The sequence below is a fragment of the Neofelis nebulosa genome, chromosome 3, assembly GCF_028018385.1.
Source record: "Neofelis nebulosa isolate mNeoNeb1 chromosome 3, mNeoNeb1.pri, whole genome shotgun sequence".
NCBI classification, from domain to species: domain Eukaryota; kingdom Metazoa; phylum Chordata; class Mammalia; order Carnivora; family Felidae; genus Neofelis; species Neofelis nebulosa.
Window position 1 is genome coordinate 187012479 of NC_080784.1, and position 20928 is coordinate 187033406.

A 20928-nucleotide genomic window follows, 5' to 3' on the forward strand; every position below is an offset into this window, starting at 1 on the left:
GAATCTAAAGCAGGCTCACAGAGCCCCATGCAAGGCTCAACCCCACAAACCACCAGATCATGACCTGAGCTGAAGTTGAACGTTTAACTGACTGAGCCACCCAGGCGCCCCTACAATGTGTTCCCTTTTTTGTAAAGCAGCAACAACAAAACCAGTAGATATGTGCACAAAAGAGAGGCTGGATGGACATATGCCACAATTTTAACAAGTGGTTATCCCTCTGTGGGAAATTATAGCTGATTCTTGTTTGTTTATTATTATTATTTTTAACGTTTATTTTTGAGAGAGAGAGAGATAGAGCACAAGCAGGGGAGGAGCAGAGAGAGAGAGGGAGACACAGAATCCAAAACAGGCGCCAGGCCCTGAGCTGTCAGCACAGAGCCCAACGCGGGGCTCGAACTCATCAACTGTGAGATCATGACCTGAGCCGAAGTTGGATGCTTAACCGACTGAGCCACCTAGGTGCCCCTGTTTTTACTTTTTTTTTAATCTGTATTTTCTAAATTTTTAGAAATATAAAAAAAATGTGTCGTACTTGAAATAATAATTATAAGAAGTTATTTTTTAAAAAGGGAATTAGGGGCGCCTGGGTGGCGCAGTCGGTTAAGCGTCCGACTTCAGCCAGGTCACGATCTCGCGGTCTGTGAGTTCGAGCCCCGCGTCAGGCTCTGGGCTGATGGCTCGGAGCCTGGAGCCTGTTTCCAATTCTGTGTGTCTCCCTCTCTCTCTGCCCCTTCCCCGTTCATGCTCTCTCTCTGTCCCAAAAATAAATAAAAAACGTTGGAAAAAAAAAAAAAAAAACTTAAAAAGGGAATTAATATAGGTGACCATGAAACAAGGATAAAAGGGACAAGGTCACAAATGTGAACTGGTGACCTGGCTTTGAACCTTTGCTCTACCACTTACCAGTTTGTGAGCTTGGATGAGTTATCAACCTTTCTAAGTCTTGATTTCATCCCTAAAATTGGAACACTGGTGATAAAACATACTGCCCTCGCTGGCTTCTCGTGATGCTTAAATAAAATATTGTTCTCATAGCTCAGTACCTGGCGCACAGTAAGTCCTCGCAAGGCTTCACCATCATTATCACGATGTTATTAGCAACCATAGTATAGTGTCTTGGGGCAACTTCGGTTTATGGGGTACCATGGCGGTGTTTGAAGGCTCTCTCCACTCCGGGGCCAAATGCCCATCTTCATAAATAAAGCCCTGTTTTCCCCACATTGACACTACTCTTCTTTCATCTCAGTTTTGTACTGTTCTTGTTCGTAAACTTTCAAACAGGTTCTTTGTTATTACCACCCAACCTAAACTCTAATCTTGTTTTTAAAAAATCACAAATCACAGGGGTGCCTGGGTGGCTCAGTCGGTTAAGCATTCACCTCTTCATTTTGGCTGAGGTCGTGAGGCCTCTCAAAAATAAAGAAAGAAACATTAAAAGAATCAGAATTGACAATCTTCATTATTTCATTTTAATAGAAGATCATACCATCAATCAGTTGCCACTGAGGGTTACTTCTAAAGAATTGGGGTTTGAAGCAGTTGCATTGACTGCATTCTACAGAACATGTCTCTCCCACCACCACCACATGCATACGTATCACCATTCTCAGTGTCTCCTTTGACAGAGGTAACGCTTCCAGTTGTCATTAGCCCCTCACTCACTCCTCTCCCTCCCCCCAACCAGGCCTTTCTTCCTTCTCTGTGGAGAGCCTGCCCTGGGTTGGCACTGGTTGTGGATAAATCTGGCTAACTCTGGATGATGTATAGGAAGCCCGTTTGGCAATGTCTCTGACGTAGACCTTATCAGTGACTAAGATGACATTTTGGCCTCTGTCTGCCATATCATTTATCTTTTTTCTTAATTGGTTCAAAACCTGGGTGAGGAAAGCAGTTTTATTTATTGGGCCCTACTCAAAGTTCCCAAGAAAGCACATACACCTATTAGTTTGTTTTTCTTTGTTTTTATTAAAGCTATGGTAGGAAGCAGGTAGGAAAGAGGGTACACTGAAGCATCTAAAGTAGTAAAATATCTAGGGGTGTCTGGGTGGCTCTTGGTTAAGCGTCTGACTTGTGATTTCGGCTCAGGTCATAATCTTGTGGTCTGTGACTTCAAGTCCCACGTTTGGCTCTGTGCTGACTGCCGGGAGCCTGCTTGGGATCCTCTTTCCACTCCCCTGCCCTTCCCCTACTCTCTCTCAAAATAAATAAATAAACTTTAAAAAGTTAAAAAAAAAAAAAAAGGAAGTAAAAAAATCTGAGTAGAATAGGAAAGACCAGGCGAATGAGTACTCAATGTGGATTCAGTTTGCATTTTTAGGATAGGACAGTTGCTTCTCAAATTTTATCACTAGGAGATGTCGCTGAAATTCATATTCTGATTCAACAGGTCTGGAGTGGAGCCCGAATTCCATACTTCCAATAAGCTCCAGGTGATGCTGCCTCCAGCCCACAGACAACACTTGAGTAGCAAAGGTGGAGGATATTATGAATTGCTACCTTCCACACTAAATAAGCACTTATCAACTTACTTATTTTGAAGCATATTTAGATTAATAATTATTTTACCTAACCTAGTAATTACGATGTGTCTCCAATTTCCTAAGGGCACTTCTATCTGGATAGCATATCATATCCTTCACGTGCCCCCACCTCTTATTGGCTCCACATTATCAGCAAGCTTTTGCCACATTAATACACCAGCCCAAAATTCAGTAGCTTAAAACAACAACCATTTCTTTTGCTCACAGTCCTGTGGGTTATAATTAGGGTTGGGCCCGGCTGAGGATTCTTTGGCTGGTCTTGACTGGGCTCACTCTTGCATCTATGGCCAGCAGCAGGGCACTCGGTTGCTGTCCCCGACAGTGCTGTCGACTGGGGCAGTGGAGAGGACTGGGCCGTGTTTCTTATCATCATCCAACTGGATAGGGCAGGCTCGTTCACATGGTGGCAGAAAGATTTCACGTGCAGCATCAGGGTAAGCCCGAATGTGCTTTTCATGCCTCTACCTGAATCACATTGTTACCATCCATCTCACTGGTCAAAGCAAGTTGCATGACCAAATTCAGCATCCGTGTGCCACAGTTACCTAGGGTGTGGTTGCTGGGAGGCAGAAGCATTTGTAGCTGCTTTTGCAATCCAACTATTCAAGCTCAAATTGGCCTTTAGGCTTTCCCCAGAAAGGCCTATAAGGCTTGTTTTTATCCCTACGCTATTGCTTTTTCTCTTCCCTTCTCCTGGAACACTATTTTTGGACAGAGCCTTAGTCCACTTTGAAATGCTACCTCCTACTTAAGCTTGATGTCTATCTAAATTGAATGGGGTCGTCAATCATACAGCACATCTCATTCAGACTATTACAGTTACCTATATATAGATGGTATTCTCCTCTACTAGATATTTCTTTTTTTTTTCAATATATTAAATTTATTGTCAAATTAGTTTCCATACAACACCCAGTACTCATCCCAAAAGGTGCTCTCCTCAATACCCATCACCCAACCTCCCCTCCCTCCCACCCCCCATCAACCCTTAGTTTGTTCTCAGTTTTTAACAGTCTCTTATGCTTTGGCTCCCTCCCACTCTAACCTCTTTTTATTTTTTTCCTTCCCCTCCCCCATGGGTTTCTGTTAAGTTTCTCAGGATCCACATAAGAGTGAAACCATATGGTATCTGTCTTTCTCTGTATGGCTTATTTCACTTAGCATAACACTCTCCAGTTCCATCCACGTTGCTACAAAGGGCCATATTTCGTTCTTTCTCATTGCCACGTAGTATTCCATTGTGTATATAAATCACAATTTCTTTATCCATTCATCAGTTGATGGACATTTAGGCTCTTTCCATAATTGGGCTATTGTTGAGAGTGCTGCTATAAACATTGGGGTACAAGTGCCCCTATGCATCAGTACTCCTGTATCCCTTGGGTAAATTCCTAGCAGTGCTATTGCTGGGCCATAGGGTAGATCTATTTTTAATTTTTTGAGGAACCTCCACACTGTTTTCCAGAGTGGCTGCACCAATTTGATTCCCACCTCTACTAGATATTTCTAAAGGGTTTTTGGTGTGGCTTGCTCATGTTTGTATTTCCAGCAAAAAATATCAATTGCTACAATTTACTGAGTTTAGTTACTTTGTATATTTTTCATCTCACACAAAGGAGGTATTCATATTGGCTCCTTAGGAAAGTGAAACAGAGAGGTGAAATAATTTGCTCAAGACCACAGAGCCAGGAAGCCTCTGAACCCATATCTCTGAAATCCAAGAGCTTGGTCTTTTCAACTAGTCCCCTAATTTAATGAGAATACATGGTGTTTTGAATAAGCCACATGCAGACAATCAAGAATTGACCAAAGAGAGTATGTTTGGGGTGCCTGGGTGACTCAGTAGGTTAAGCGTCCGACTCTTGATTTCAATTCAGGTCATGATCTTATGGTTCGTGGGTTTGAGCCCTGTATCAGGCTCCATGCCAACAGTGTGAAGCCTGCTTGGGATTCTCTCTCTCTTTCTCTCTCTCTCTCCCTCTCTCAAAATAAATAAACTGAAAAAAAAAACTTATCGGAGTGTATGTTTGTCTTTGTGGGAATGCAAGTCAGGCTCTAAGGACAGAAGAAGAGTCTCAGGGTTAGCGGGCTTTCATAGAGTCAAGCTCAGATTTTGACTCAGGTCTATAGGTTTACAAATGGTCCTCAGTTCTCTGTGGCATGGTTCTCAGGTTCTATAGAACTGAATCATTTATAAAATGACTTCAGACCTATGAGGCTTGAGAAAAGTCTAGAATGCTAACTTGTGAGTGTTCTGGGAGATAGAGAAGTGACAAGCACACCAGCAGAGGTGTCACAGGCTCGGCATGATCTTTTATCAATAGGGTAACCAAGAAAAGTAAGGTTGTAGAATATATTTCTTTTCTGCCTCTTTCCAAAAATGATTTGAGTCCATTGCAAAGGGAGTGGCTATTTTTAAGTAATACAGTCACCAGTGAGGCATGCTGAGTCACACTCGATGAAAAGGCTGAATCTGCCAAGATTCAAAATTGGAAGACTTATATTGAGTCATCAATGCTCCATCTTTCTTGGGCAATACTGGAAAAGCTCTCTTCCCATTTATAACATTCCATAAGAAAGTCAGTATTGATTGGGCTTCACTTTCTTGGTTTGGGATTGTGAGGTCTGCCCTATTTGGATTATTCTGACTTTGATATCCCCTTCCAGCATTACAGCTGCAGTTTGGGGCAGCTGTAATGTCATAGGGGATGTCAAGGCTTTAGGCTTAGTTATTTGGAGAAAGGACATTTAGTCAGTCTTTCCGTAGGTGTGAATAAAGCAGGAAAATAATATTACCAGGTGTCGTGAGTGATGCTTTAAAATGTTTTCTCACTTGCAGAAAAATGTGGTACATAATTGAGATTGTGAAGGAAAGAAATGCAAACACCTAGAGCAGCAGTTAGGATTGAGTGCAGGAAGCAGATGTGACTCTAGATAATTTAACTATGAAGGAGCTTAGCGTAGGGAATAAGATGTTTACAAAATCGTTGGGAGGTCTAGAGATGTGGGCTCTGGACTGGGCTTCTAGAACTGAGTCCCAGCATACTTCAGAACTGACCCACCAGGGGCTCTACCACCTGCCAAGACCACCATGAGGACTATGATGTCAAGAACCCATCGCCAAGGCTGCTACTTGTATCAGGAAGACGCATTTCCTCTGGACACCAGGGAACAGACTCTAAAAGGCAAACAAACAAACAAACAAACAAACAAACAAACAAAAACAACCCTCATATCTCCACTGCCTTGCTTGCTAACAACACAGTTGAAAGAAGCAAGAATATGCCCTCCACCTTCCAACTCTTGTGCAAGTATGTCTAATGGGCTACATGTAATTTGCTTCTAGAACGCTAGTTGGGAGGGAGTTGGGAGAATGTAGTTTGTAGTTCTCCCACCCCTGGTAAGGTCCATGAAAAGGAAGCCGAGTGAGCAAGTCCACACTTGGGCTCAAATGGCTTACTCACTACCATGGCCGTGACTAGCTGTAAGGGCAGAGATCACAGTCTCACATTTGCCGAGTGCTCCTCCGCGCTGGGTGCCGGGCTGAGCCCCTATCATCCCTCCTTGACTTCCCCCTACTATTATTGTGCCCCTTTCACAGAGGAGCAAGCTGGGGCCCAGAGACACTGGGTAATTTGCCCAAACTTATAGAGAGAAAGAAAGAGAGCCACTCTGGACTCCATTGGCCTGATTCCAGAGCCACCTTCCCCAGCACTCCCTGACCACTTGCCTTTATCAGGGCTCCACCACAGCCCTCTCTCTGTGTCAAAGGCCTGGGAAAGTCTTCCTCACTCTTTTTCAAGTGTCAGCAAGCCCCAGGCTCTGGGCCGGTTCACAGACTCCTGACACGTTTCCTGCAGCTTTTCTCTTGCTCCGTCTTTTACAGGGGATTATATCCATCTCTGCAGTGTTAGTGCTCAGAGACCGCCTTCTCTACCCCCCTCTCCTCCCTCCAGAGAGGAAACTGCTCCACTCATCCCAGGGAAGGTCTTAAATTACCTTCTGCTACATCCACATCTACTTTTATTCCATCTCTCTCCATCTGAAATAGACAAGATGAAGGCGAGACCAAGCTTTCTGAATCCTGAGTCTCAGCAAAATGTAATTACTACTTTTTTTTTTTTTTCTAATCACAGGAGACTTCTCTGAGCAACCTAGTTACTGATTCTACTCTTCCCCCACTTCCTCCTTCCAAGTGCTCTTTGAAGCTTGGCATTGGCGTGGAAGTTATTTTGCTTCAAATTGCTTAAGAGGCCTCATTAATGAGGTTGATGACAGCCAGATCCTGCCATGCTTAAGACACTTGTCATTTCTCCTACCCAAACATTTTAGAACACATGTGAACGGAATGACAAAGGGGTATGGTCATTATTTGTTATTTCCATCTCCCAATGGAAAATAGCTCCTGCACAATTTAAAATGCCCTCATAAAATGCGCCTGGGTGGCTCAGTCGGTTAGGTGTCCGACTTTGGCTCAGGTCATAATCTCACAGTCTGTGGCTTCGAGCCCCGCATTGGGCTCTGTGCTGACAGCTCAAAACCTGGAGCCTGCTTCCAATTCTGTCTCCCTCTCTCTGCCCCTCCCCCACTCATGCTCTGTCTCTGTCTCTCTCTCTCTCTCTCTCTCAGAAATAAACATTAAAAAAATAAAATGCCCTCATAATCTGACATGTCACCTATTTGTCCCTGACTCCCTGCTCTCTCCTCTCTCCACACCTGGGTTCATCCAGCAACCACCAAATGATATGCAATGTTTGGGACCCATTCTTATCATTTCTCCACTCAAAAATGTTTGTGAATGCTTACCATGTGCCAGGCACTGTGCTAAGTGCTAGAAGAGTAGGTGAATAGTCAGAGTTCTTATCTTCCAGAAGCTTCTATCTCAAATACTACACAAGCAATCAATTCATAAAAGAATTTCCAGTGAATATATATAGGATTCCTGCTTAGATAAGACACTCAGGGAAGGCTTCTCAGAGGAGGGGACATTTATACTAGAAGGAAACTAGAAGCCAGCCATGCAAAATGAAGAGGGGAAGATCTTTTAAGGCAGTAGGCACAGCATGTGGATAGATACTGAGGTGGGAAAAGAAGAACTTAGTGTGTTTCAGGGTCTGTAGGGAGGTCAGTGAGGTGGGAGCCCACCCAGTGAGGGAGGAAAGTGCTTGGTGTCGGGGCGGGGGGGCCCGACCTTGCAGGGTTTTACTGCTCAGTCTGGATTGCATGCTCGGTGTGATGGGAAAACGAAAGGGGAAGCACACGATTTGATATTTACTTAAAAGATAATTCTCACTGCTGAGTAGGGACTGGAGAAAGGTAAGGGGTGATAAGCCAAAGTGGAAGCAGAGAGGCCACTGCATTTGTCCAGGGGGGGTTGACAGAGGTCTGGTCTAGGTGCTGGTGGGAGAGGTGGAGAGAAAGGGGCAGGGCGAGGCGTGAGGAGACTGCTTATGGGTGAGGTGTGAGTGGTGCTGGAGTGGAGGAGTCTATGATGCTTTCTGTACTTTTAGCATCAAGGACTCCTGGCACCAATATGCTGGGGGACTCTTTGGGTCATGGGATTTAATGGGCTTTATGACTTAGTACACTTCTGGGCAAGTTGTCCTCTCTCCCCTTCTGGCTCTATTCTTCTTATTCCATCCACGTCCCCGTGGAGAGAACCCTGATACTACATACTGACAGTGCAGAGGAGTGGGGGAGATCACAGTCTCCAGAGTCAGAAGCCTGGTCACAATCCTGGCTATTTCCCTTGACCAATGGTGCCATCCCACCGGGCCCTTCTGATGCCCAGCTCCTTCAGTTGTAAAACGGAGTGACGATAATCATACCAGCATCGTCGTGCTGCTGGCAGGACTGGATGAGTGATAGCAGGTAAAGTTAGAGCAGTGCCTGGTACACAGGCTTGGTATGAGTGCTTATTAGTGTGAATCAGAGGACAAGGTGCTTTTGAGCTGCCTTTATTTCACTCTATCACCTCCCTTACAACAGGATTTAGTGCTTCAAGGCATCCCCCAAATAGACCCAAACCTACAGTGGATTAATAAGAAAGACTCACTATTTCATAGGGAGAAGTAGATGGGGGTTTCCTCTAGAACATACAGCATTTCACTTCAAATCCGCCATTGGAAGTCTGGCCTCTTCTCCCACTGCCTGGCCACCTGCTGCACATCAATCTCCACCCACACAGCCTTCTTGGAGTTTCTTTGGCCTTTGGACCTGGACTCCCCTCATTTCACAGAAACCACTACTGGTTTTGCTAGTCCCCTCTTTGTTTTCTATTTCCCTAGTCTCTGGTCTTTATTATTTCTTTCCTTGTATATCCTTTGGATTTATTTTCTGTTCATTCACTAACTTCTGAGATAAAAATCCTAGCTCAGAAAGTTTTAGCCTTTTTTTCCTTTTCTACTCTATGTTTTTTCCCCTATTGCCCCCACCCCTACTATATACTTTTTTTTAAGTTTATTTTGAGAGAGAGAGAGAGAGGGAGAGAGGGAGACAGTGTGTGTGTGTGTACGAGTAGGGGAGGGGCAGAGAGAAAGAGGGAGAGAGAGAATACCAAGCAGGCTCCACAATCAGAGTGGAGTCCAATGGGAGCTCGATCCCATGACCATGAGATCATGACTTAAGCTGAAATCAAGACTCAGTCGCTTAACTGACTGAGCCACCCAGGTGCCTCCTACTATATACTTTTAAAGTTTCCTCCTACGTATGGTTTTAGGTGTTTCCTGTAAGTCTTGATATGTGGCATTTTTATTACCATTGAGTTCAAAATACTTTCTAACTTCTACTGTAATATTTTCTTTGATGTATGGATTATGCTTCATTTCCAAATAAGTCTTGTTTTTGTTATTGATTCTTAGCTTAGTTGCATCAAGTCAGAGCATGATTTCACAGCTTTGAAAGTTGTTGTGACTTGTTTCAAGACCCAGGATTCAGTCAATTCTGGTAAATGTTCCATGTGAGCTTGAAAAGAATGTGTGATTTCCAGTTGGGTATGGCATTCTATGAATGTACATTAGGTCAAATTACTAAACATAGTGTTTCTGTATCTTTACCAATTTTTGGGCTAACTTGTTCTATTGGTTCTTAAAAACTGTTCTATAATATCTCAGTATTTCTGTAAAATTGTCTATTTTTCCTTTCAACAGTTTTGACTTTATGCGTTTTGAAACTATGTTATTAAGTATATACAAATTTAGAATTATTCTACCTTCTGGGTGATTTGGATCTTTTATCTTTATGAAGTATTCCTTTTTATGCCATTTGTCTTAAAGTCTACTTGTCTAATATTAATAATCTGTGCTTACTTTCTTTTTGTTAATATTTGCACGTTATATCTTTTCCCATTCTTTTTCTTTCAACTTTTAATCTTTTCATAGCTTTTTGTTTTAGATGCATTCTCAGCAAAGAGCATGTAATTGTTTTTGTCATTAAAAATCTAGTCTGATAATCATCATCTTCTAAAAGGAATATTCAGCTCACTCATATTTAATACTGATTTCTACATGTCCTACTCATTTCTTTTTCTCTCTTTCCTACCTCATTTTGAACTGATAATTTTTATTAATCATCTTTTCCCTTGTATTAGTTTGGAAATTATATAATCTTTTACTATTTCTCTATTGGTTATCCTGGAGATTACAAAATAAATTCTATATTTACAAAAATCTAATGTCAGTTGGTACTTTTACTCTCTTTTGAGACAATAGAAGTACCTTTGGAACAGAATTTCCCAAATTTTAATGTGTATATAAATCACAGAGTGTCATAGACTCTATGTCTAAAGTTCTCTTTTGGCCAGCAAAGGAGCAGACGCAGGATTAAAGAGAGAGATGGCTAGTGTCTGGGAAAAGACAAGCCCTGAATAAGGGTCCTTGCCTGTTCTTATTAGGATCAGAAGGCTTACAAACATGGTGATGGACACGCACAAAGGGACAATGAATCTGTGAACATTAACTTGTGGTCGTGAGGGAAAGGGGGTCTTGAGGATATTTGTGGTTAGGGGTTTGGGTTAATACAAAACAAAATCCGGGCGCCAGGCAGTTGGGAGGAGGGTTGTTTACAGCGGACATGAGGCAGCACCTGTGTTTACCTTAGCTAGCCTCAGGGATGAGACAGGTAGGGGAAATAACCTCAGGGTTGACAAGGCACCTTTTCTTTTGTTAATCATTTCCACTCTGGGCTGCTTTGCCTGCAGCGCAGTGGTCCACAGTCCAATTCACCAATTTACCTAACCTGGCCCTATTCTCCTATGAAAGGAGCTTTTCTGCTATAGTACTAAATTTGGGGTGCGTTCACCCTGAATATTTAATCTTGTTATTTCTATGTATTGGGCACCTTTGCACTGTTTCTATTTCAGGCTTTTGCCTCTCTCTGTCTATTTTGGGGTGCCTTTGCACCTCCCTATTCCTGGCACCTTTGTGCCTCCCTATTCTCAGGGTGTCTTTGCACCCCGCTATTCTTGGAGTGTCAATCTGGTTTACCCAAGCTTGGGTGTGAACATTTTATGACTTTGTATTTCTTTATGACTTGTCAACCCATTGGTGTAACCCCGGGGGATTCCTAAGTTTATCTCCCACAACAGAGGACCCTGTTAAAATAGGAATTCTGATTTAGTAAGTCTGAGAAGAAGTCCATGATTCTGCCTTCTAATAACCTCCATGGGCCACTCTATGAGTACAAAGCCTTTATAACACTTAACTCTATTTACTAAGTCGCTCTATAATTAAATGCCAATCATGTACTTTGACTCTATAGATATATAAACCCTTCAACACATTACTGTAGTTTTTTTATATGGACAATATTAACCTACATTTACCACAATAACTTGCCATTTTTGTTGCTTTTTACCCCTTTTTGCATTTGATATTCCACCTGAAACCACTTTCCTTTTGCCTTAAGAATACCCTTTAGGGCTTCCTTTTATGGTATTCTATTGGTGAGAATTCTCTGTTTTCATCTGAAAATGTCTCTTTCATTTTTTAAAAGTAAACTTTTTTGTAATTTTGGAATAATTTTAGAATTACAGAGATAAAACAGAAGGTTCTCATATGTTCACCCAGGTTCCCCTAATGATACCATAATACATTTGTCAAAACTAAGAAGCCAACTTGACACATACTCTTGACCACACTTCAGACTTTATTTGGCTTTCTCTAGTTTTCTAATTAATATCTTCTTTCCACTTCAAGATCCAATCTAGGATACCACAAGTGATTAAATCATTTGAATGTCATGTACAACTGATATGAGAAGGGCACTGCATCTCTATGGGATTCTCCAAAACCAATAACCCTAGTCTAACCATGAGAAAATATCAAACTACAGGTGAGGAACATTCTAGAAAATACCTGACCAGTATTCCTCAAAATTGTCACAGTCATGGAAAACAGGAATAAACTGAGACATTATAATAGACTGAAGGAAATGAAGGAGACATGATGACTGAATACAATGTGCTATCCTGGACTGGCACATTGAAAAAGGCAAAGCAAAGATTAACTATTTTGAAGCAACTTAACTTTAGGTAGAATTATGCCAAAATGATATTTGGGTTAGGTACTACTGGGAAGCAAGGGACAAACATTTTATTGATTGTCCTTAAGTCTTGAAACAAATGATAACCCTTCCCTGTTTGGTAAGTAGAACTTTCTGCATTCTGCTCCAATTATTTTTTCTGTGTCATTGGACTTTGAAGGTCATAGAATGTCAGGTATGATGGCAAGAACTTTATCTGGAGTATGCATAAATTATACTGAGGAGGGCAAAGGTATATCTTGACAGACACAATTTGATTATGAATAGAAGAGTGCTCTGGAACTTTAACAGTTCCTCTGTTGAGCAGTTAATATTACAATTACATCTGTGGAGTAAGTCTCTCCTTATCAGACTCGCAGGGGTGCTATCACAGAGCAGAAAGGAGTGCTTTTCATTCAAGAGAGTAAGTGCTACAGTTAAGGGCTGGGAGTTAGGAAAAGTCTGTGGGTTGTCTAAAAGACCTATCTGTATTTCTGTCTGAAAGAATTGTGCACATGTTTAGTCTGAGAAAGACTTTGAGCAAGTGAGGAGTTTAATGTAGTAAGAGCAGCACCTGTCTACCAGGAATTGATTAGGTTTACCAACTGTATTTATTCAACTTGAGCATTTAAGGGTAAGTCAGGATATTGGGAGCTTTTTCCTTCTTTAGAGTACCCTTTTTGATCAGGATTGAGGGTTTTCCTTTGTCCCGGGTTTTCTTTTATGAGATAGGACATTCTGTTTTGCCAGTGTCCCTTCTATTTATACCGTCTACAGCGTCCTTGTCAAAAATCGTTGCTTGGAAGGTGTATCACCTGGCTGTTGGTTCGGCAAGATCATAGTTTATTTTAGACTCTGTCTCATTTTGATTCTAAACCCTTTTTAAAATATACCAACAGGTGTTTAGGCAAAGGTGCTATTTCCTACTCTAATTTCTATTTTTGAATTAGGCTTCAGTTTCAGGCTTAACTCCATTGGCAGAATGAGATAAAAGGGCTGCTTTTACACTGACACCTTTGTTGACTCCCGAATGTTGTCAGAGGTATTTTCTAGTCTAGCACAAAAGAAAGTACCTTATACTTTTACCTTTTTTCTTGGTTTCATGATTAAATTATAGTCTGATTAATTTTTATTGGAAATGTTTAGGGGTATGGCTTGTAAGAGGCTTTGCCCTACTTTTCAGGATTTTTTAAAAAAAAAAATTTTTTTTTTCAACGTTTATTTATTTTTGGGACAGAGAGAGACAGAGCATGAACGGGGGAGGGACAGAGAGAGAGGGAGACACAGAATCGGAAACAGGCTCCAGGCTCTGAGCCATCAGCCCAGAGCCTGACGCGGGGCTCGAACTCACGGACCGTGAGATCGTGACCTGGCTGAAGTCGGACGCTTAACCGACTGCGCCACCCAGGCGCCCCTTCAGGATTTTTTTAAACCCTAGATTTATTGTGGACAAAAGAGAGCCTGTAGACCCCTTTCTGCATCAATCCAATTAGTTTTTGTTATCCAAGACTTAGCATCTGAGGTTCTGACCAACATGTATACAAGCTGATGTAGGTTAGGTAGCCCTGAATCATATGTACCCAAAAGCATTGTAAATTCTTCTAGGAATAGTTGCTGGTTTTGTTGGGGGTCTTATTTTTTTTTTTCAACGTTTTTTATTTATTTTTGGGACAGAGAGAGACAGAGCATGAACGGGGGAGGGGCAGAGAGAGAGGGAGACACAGAATCGGAAACAGGCTCCAGGCTCCGAGCCATCAGCCCAGAGCCTGACGCGGGGCTCGAACTCACGGACCGCGAGATCGTGACCTGGCTGAAGTCGGACGCTTAACCGACTGCGCCACCCAGGCGCCCCATGTTGGGGGTCTTGTAAGGAGGTCTTTAACTATAGCTCTTAATTCATCTTAATTCATCATCCAAAGTTTAAATTCTACACTTGCCTGCTTATCTGGCTCATAAGATATGGATCTTCAGAGGCATGTGATATTTTGTGGCGTTAGGAGGCTGTTGGGCAAACATGGGGGGGGTCTGCTCAAGAGGAAGAGAATGGCATAGTTGACAGAAGCGAGGAAAGACAGAGATGAGAAGGGTAAAGAAGTAGAGGGGTATTGGATATAGGGGGGCCACTGGAAGACAAGGACAGGAAGGATTTACTAGGAAATGAGTCTAGTTTCTTGTTGCCTAAGTTTGTCAAATTGCTCACGAGCTTTGGTCAAAGAATGTTTAAGTGAAATAAATTTTGAACCAGAATTTCTTTTGGAGGCTTCTGCATACCAGTTAAAAACTGCAGTCCATTGACCTGAGAAATCTTAATTCCCCTTCTTTTCTAGGTTGCCTATCAACACCAAATTTATCCAAGTCAAATGTCCCGCAGCGTGGCCACGGAAGGCCCAGATCCTCATTGCTGAAGTTATGCCACTAAGAGAGACAGCCACCAGAAGTAGGATTGTAATGACACCACATATAAGAAGCAGCAGTTTTTCCTGGCGGGGAAGTGGATTTAGGCTTAGACAAACCCAGGAGAGCTGGCAATGGTTGGTTGAAAGTGATGCTTATGCTCTTTGTGTCTCAGGCCTCCCACCTGAGGGTTGGCCCCTCCAAACACAGACCTGACAATCTGTGCCCCCCCCGCAGCAGGTAGAAAATTAGAGTGAGCCCCCTCTCTAAATTAAAGGCAAATTCTCAAGACCAAAAATCAAGATGGAAGGAGTGCCTCACTCAGTTTTATTGGTGACCCACAGTGATGTTTGTCCAAATGGATGGCCCTCTGGTGAGAACTTCAAACTCACTGGTCTCTGAGGCTGGTTTGAACAACAGGCTTATAGGGCCTATGGCTGTGTTCTACCCTATGATTCTCCTTTTTATGACAAACAGCATTTTCAGGTAGCACAATACAAAATAAAAATATAAAAGACAGCCAAAAAAGAATGAAAAGGAATGGCCTGATTCCACCAAGGATAGAATAAGTACAATAAATAGCTGAGGAACTCCATGCAAAGATAGCAGAGTTCAGACCCAGCACTGACTTACGACGATGGCACAGACTTGACAGGCCACAAGCAGCAAGGCACAAGGGTCCTCTGCGTGTACCACATCTGGTCAAAGGCTGGGGGCCACAGTGATGGACAGTGCAGACCATGTCTCAGTGGAGTCTCCAGGAAAACTGTGGCAAGGAACAAAGACCACCCAAATAATAAACAGAGACTATTCATTCAGAGCTTCCTATAGCAAGGGAGTTAGTCACCATCACTCACATTTGGAGACTCAATGGCAGGCAGAAGGGTGGAAAAGTTTTATGGTGAAAAAAATGGGAAGGGTTCAGGTATGCTCTGATTGGGAGTTGTTAGCAAGGGGAAGATGGAGGTAGGCTAATTAGAAAAGGGCATCTTATGTCACTGGTTTAGGGAGCATACTTGGCTTTCTCTGGTTAGTCCTGAGTTGGAAGCAAGTGAAAAAATTGGGAAGCTGGAAGTCATTGACTGAGTCCTAACTGTTCTGGTGAGATTGCTGCAGGGGTTTTGGTTTGGCTTCCTGGGCTACTTACTGCAGAGATTATGGGTCGGGGTTCTTAGGACATCAGACAAGGTCTAGTCCTTGTCCATTTGTACAACCAGTCCATCAAGGCAAAGATGGCATTGAGAGATTACATCTCATTTAGTCAAGACAATGGTCTCGTCCATGTTCCTATTTTACAAATGGGGAAAGTAAAGCTCAGGGAGTACGAGTAATGTACCCAAAGTCAAACAACTAGTGACACAAGCAAAATTCAGACTATGAATGTTGGATCTATTTTTAACTATGTTACATCTTGTAAAGACAATTAAATTATTCTGATGTTGTTGCTATTAAAAATATTAGATGCCTGGGCACCTGGGTGGCTCAGTCAGTTGAGCATCCAACTCTTGATTTCAGCTCAGGTCATGATCTCAGGGTTGTGGGATTGGGGCCCATGTTTGGCTCTGCACCGAGTATGGAGCCTGCTTGGGATTCTCTCTCTCTCTCCCTCTCTCCCCCACTTGCACAGCCGCTTTCTCTCTAAAGAAAAAAAAAAGAAAGAAAGAAAAAATTAAAAAAATGTTAGATGCTCAATACTCATTGGATGTGTGAATGGATGAAGACAATATTGGAATACCTCTTTTGAAATTGCTTCCACAGCCTGCAGTTTTTGAATAATTTCTATGAAGGCATACCTTGATGATGGATTTAGTTTCTGGAAACAAACATTTTTCCAAATTAAGACTGGTAAGTAAGGTGAGAGAAACTGCTGGCTCAAAAACCTAGAGTGTCCACTCAATAATGAGATGGATCTTGTACTTTCATGTGATTGACAAGATAGCTTTGAAGGCTTTTCCAAAGAAGTTGCAAAAATAGTTGTATTTTGGGAATAAGAACTGAACTCTTCAAAAGTTTGAAGGCTGATGTTTACTTTAAAAAATGAGCTAAATTCTCATTATTTTTGTGGCTTATATTTCTGTGTAATTTTACAAAGTTTTTAAACCGTCTATCGTTCAGATAAATTTGAATTTGTGGCCCATCTATTTTGTGTTTAGTTCTGTGCTTTGAACACAGATATCCCATATAGCTTTCCTCAAACCGGAGTTCGCAATCTAGGTGAGGAAAACAGAAAATTAACAATGGAAATGCAGCTTGACAAGTACCAGGCTGACAAATGGTAGGATGCCCTGGGAACATGTAGTAGGAACAGTGGTGAGTTGGTACATACTAAACAAGTAATTCCTGGGCAGCAGCAGGGAGGTCAGGGCCTGATGTGTAGCAGTTGTTGATTTCCACGGTGATTTCCACTCTACCATGGCCAATTCCAAACTCCCATCATGATGCCCCTAAACAGGGAGTTGGAAAGAGATGTGCGGTGGTACACCATTATGTTGTGTTTCCACCACACGGATATAATAGAGGTAAATAATCTCAGAAGCGCACTTTAAACAATAAAATGTAGTAAAAATAAGTAGGAAGTGATAAAGTTTGTGTATTCATCACTTTTGCTTTTAATATAATTTAAAGTGGCTGTATTGAAAAACCAGCTCACAAAATTACCGCACATTTAACAATCAGCTTTTGCAAGCGAGTATGAACCAATTCAAGTTGACTCGAGCGATGTCAGGAATTACTGTAGGCTCACCTAAGAAGAGTGCAAGGAAGTTGAAAGCAGGGATCCTATCTTTTCATTCCTATATATCCATACCTAGCCCTGGGTTGTTTAATGGTCAAAGCAATTCATTAAATCAACATGAAAATTTTTGTAGTCCCTACTATATATTCTGGGCACTGTTCTAGGCGCTTGGGGAGGTATGGCAGCGAAAACCAAGTCCCTAGACTTTAGGAAGTTTATATCCATAGGTATGTGGGCGTGGGTGTGGGGTATACAAAAAAAAAAAAAAGTAAAATCAGTTGGTGGGTGACAAGTATTGTGGCTTTCTGTAGTGCAAAGGACGGAAGGAGCGGGACACGGTTATTTCGTAGCGGGCTGTCAAGGCAATAATAGGAAATGTTGGGACGTGCAAAAAGGATGAAAGGTTCTGCAATATGAGAAACACTGTGTAAGGCTGAAGCACAGACTGCGCAACTCTCACCATTCAGCGGAGTTGGAACACATAAGATCCGAAAGTTTTTCTGCAGAGAAGTTCACATAGCTTCCCTGTACTTTTCTCGGCCCCTCTGCACAAAGGCAAACTCTTCCTTTAAGCCCGTCTCAGGAGCCCGCCACACGCGCAGACGTCTGCGCATGCTCAAGTCCACGCTTGCTAGTGCACCATCTATGCGGATTGCGCATGTGCGAAAGCGAGACGCGCTTTTTGTCCCAAGGCCTTGCCGTACCGTCCAGGCGGCGAGTTGCGTCCCGGTTCAGTAGTGGGTGCAGGGTGTGTCGAGTGTTCTCTTGCTGCGGTCGCCACCGCCGAAATGAACCGCGAGAGCTTCGCGGCGGGCGAGCGGCTGGTGTCGCCGGCTTACGTGCGGCAGGGTTGTGAGGCCCGCCGCTCGCATGAGCACCTCGTACGGCTGCTTCTGGAGAAGGTACCGAGGTGTCGGGTCCCTCTCCAGCCGCAGCGTCCCCCCCCCCCCCCCCCCAGCCTCCGGTTCCGCCCAGCGCCCCGGTCGTGCTGCGTCCTGCCCACCCGCTCCTCTTTGCTGGTTGAGACGTGTCCGCGGCAGTCTGTCGCAGCTTGGCAAGCATTGTGCTGACTTGCTGCGCTCATCTCCTTCTCAGCCTCACCAAAGTCAGCAAAACCCAGAGTGTTGTGAAGGGAGCGTGCGGGAGTCGGGATTTTGAGTCTGGTTGTTTTCTAACTTCGGGATGTGGAAGTCCCAGTTGCTACTGTTTTGTTGGCGAAAAGAGCAAGGTTCGCATCTTCCGTCTTCCACTACTCCCAAGGACTCACGGAACACTTTGTTTCTAAACCACGACATACTAACTCGAGCCAAGAGCTGCCCCCGAACTTCACAGGTCTCGTTCCTACCAATATGCCGAATTTTAATTTCACTGACGTTTGACAATCCCTAGTTTCAGCAGCCTGGTTGGAACAGTCCTCGTTGAGGATAAGGTTTATTGGTTTTCAGTTACTTTAACTCACTGAAACATCAAACCTGAGTAGATCTCATCGTATTCATTTATTATCACTTCTGGCAATCTGTAGAGAATTGTAATGCAGTGTAACGAATGTTTTGCCTATTCGAGGTTTCTTCATAGTGCGGAATTCATGTCTGAAGTTTAGAAAGCAAGGAGTATGGCAAAATACACATTACAAAGTTTAAAAAATGTATTGAAGTAAGGTCCTGGGGGATGGTTTTCTTCAATATACTTGTTTTGTTTTGTTTTGTTTTGTTTTGTTTTAAAGGGCAAGTGTCCAGAGGATGGTTGGGATGAAAGTACACTTGAACTCTTTTTGCATGAACTTGCGATCATGGACAGCAACAACTTCCTGGGTAATTGTGGTGTTGGTGAAAGAGAAGGGAGAGTGGCATCTGCATTAGTTGCTCGGCGTCATTACAGGTATATTTTTAAAGTAGAAGACATTCCCCCCCCCCTTTTTTTTTTGTTAAAAACAATGGTGGTAATAGTAACATATTAAATTATACAATGTTCATTGGTAACCTACTTCTCCCCTATTCAAATGGACATAGAAACTAGATGCAACAGGGAGATGGAAACAATTTGAGTATGTGTTTTTCAGGACAGTAGGATGACAGTGGTGGCTATTCTGTCAGGTTCTGGGTGGTGAACAATACTGCCTATACGTTCTGTTAATAACGTTTAATGTAATAAGCCTGTTTGGTTGCAAGAGTTTAAATATGTTAAGGTTGTTTATAGTTTGCTGTTTTTTTTTTTTTTTAAATTTCTTTAATGTTTATTTTTGAGAGAGAGAGAGAGAGAGACCATGAACAGGGGAGGGGCAGAGAAAGAGGGAGACACAAAATCTGAAGCAGGCCCCAAGTTCCGAGCTGTCAGCAAGAGCCCAACACAGGGCTTGATCTCATGGACCATGAGATCATGACCTGAGCTGAAGTCGGCTGCCCAACCAACTGAGCCATCCAGGTGCCCCAGTTTGCTGTTTCTTTTCTAACATTGCAAGTTTTTTTTTTTTTTTTAAGAGAATGATATGTAGGTAGAACTTTAAAATGTTGTTCATCTGTATCTAAAATGAGTTATTTTATAAATACCTTGCTTTGTTGTAGTAGATGCAGGAAAGATACATTAAATTTGATTTTAGATTATTAAGTCACCTTTTTCTTTTGCAATATTTTAGAGAGCTTTTTATCAATTCTGTTAACCATTTAATTGGCAGTATTTCCAAATATGATCATTTCTCTGTTCTTCAAAGTTTCCATGAAATATAGGTAAACTAGTAAACACTCCTGTCTTGAAATTTGCAGTGATGAAACTCTTCTGCAGATAGTAGAATTTTATTTCAATCAAAACCATTGCAGTCGGAACTAATAATAATAATGAATCTATAACTTGGATGAAAAATTCATGGTTAAAATGGGCTGATAACATGATTTATAATATTTGTAAAAAAATGCTTTCTACATTAGGTTTCAGGGATAATGAAGTATAACACTAGTGTTCTGTGATAATCCCAGTGTGAAGGATTTCTGATCTAACTATAAAGTACAAACAGACTTTTGATTCTGAAGAATATTCAGAGGTATCTCTCACGTGTATGACATCATCTAATATACAATGAGTAGATTTGCACACTATTTTAAGGAGTATACACAGTTGACCCTTGACCAATATAGGTTTGAAATGTGCAGGTCCACTCACATGTGGATTTTTTTTTTTTGATGAATATAGTACAGTACTTGTAAATGCATTTGCTGTTCCTTATGATATTCTTAATAACATGATCTTTTCTCTAATTTACCTTATTGTTGGAAAACAGTATATAATACACATACAGGATATGTGTCACTTGGTAGGGCTTCCAGTCAACAGTAGGCTATTAGTAATTAAGTTTTGGGGGAATCAAAGTTATTTGTGAATTTTTGACTGTGTGGGCCACCCCCCAAACTCCTGCCTTCAGGGGTCAACTGTAGTATTTTTAAAATTAAGGTGATATTTGAAATAGCAGCTCATGCCCATGGGAACTTAGTCCACTGCTCTGGTTAAGGAAATGGAAAGAAAGAAGAGAATCTGATGTTATATATATTCTGGTTTTCTATTGCTGCTAACATATACCTCGAAACTTAGTGGCTGAAAACAATCATTTATTATTATCTCTCAAAGTTCTGGGGGTTAACTGGGCTCAGCAGGATGATTATTGCTTTCTGTCTCTCATACAGTTGTAGTCAGATGTTGGCTGAGAGTTTAGTCATTAGGTTCAACTGGACAGTTTATCTAAGTTGACTC

At 42.1% G+C, this 20928-nt stretch overlaps 1 protein-coding gene and 1 long non-coding RNA gene across 3 annotated transcripts in view; one reads left to right on the forward strand and one right to left on the reverse strand.

Annotated features, from left to right (window-relative positions):
- Nucleotides 1–17891, reverse strand: part of LOC131507750 (uncharacterized) — a 41790-nt gene extending 23899 nt beyond the window's left edge. Inside the window, exons 1-2 of the long non-coding RNA XR_009259685.1 lie at nt 17651–17891; nt 15090–15222 (exon numbers count right to left, since the gene is read on the reverse strand). This is a non-coding gene — a long non-coding RNA (uncharacterized LOC131507750). The remainder of the gene's footprint in view (nt 1–15089; nt 15223–17650) is intronic.
- A 75-nt stretch (nt 17892–17966) lies between these two features.
- SEPSECS (Sep (O-phosphoserine) tRNA:Sec (selenocysteine) tRNA synthase) overlaps nt 17967–20928 on the forward strand; it is a 37087-nt gene continuing 34125 nt past the window's right edge. For both annotated transcript variants that reach the window (XM_058722944.1, XM_058722945.1), the window contains exons 1-2: nt 17967–18092; nt 18914–19068. In XM_058722944.1, coding sequence (XP_058578927.1) covers nt 17979–18092; nt 18914–19068 — 269 coding nt within the window. In that variant the 5' untranslated portion in view covers nt 17967–17978. The remainder of the gene's footprint in view (nt 18093–18913; nt 19069–20928) is intronic.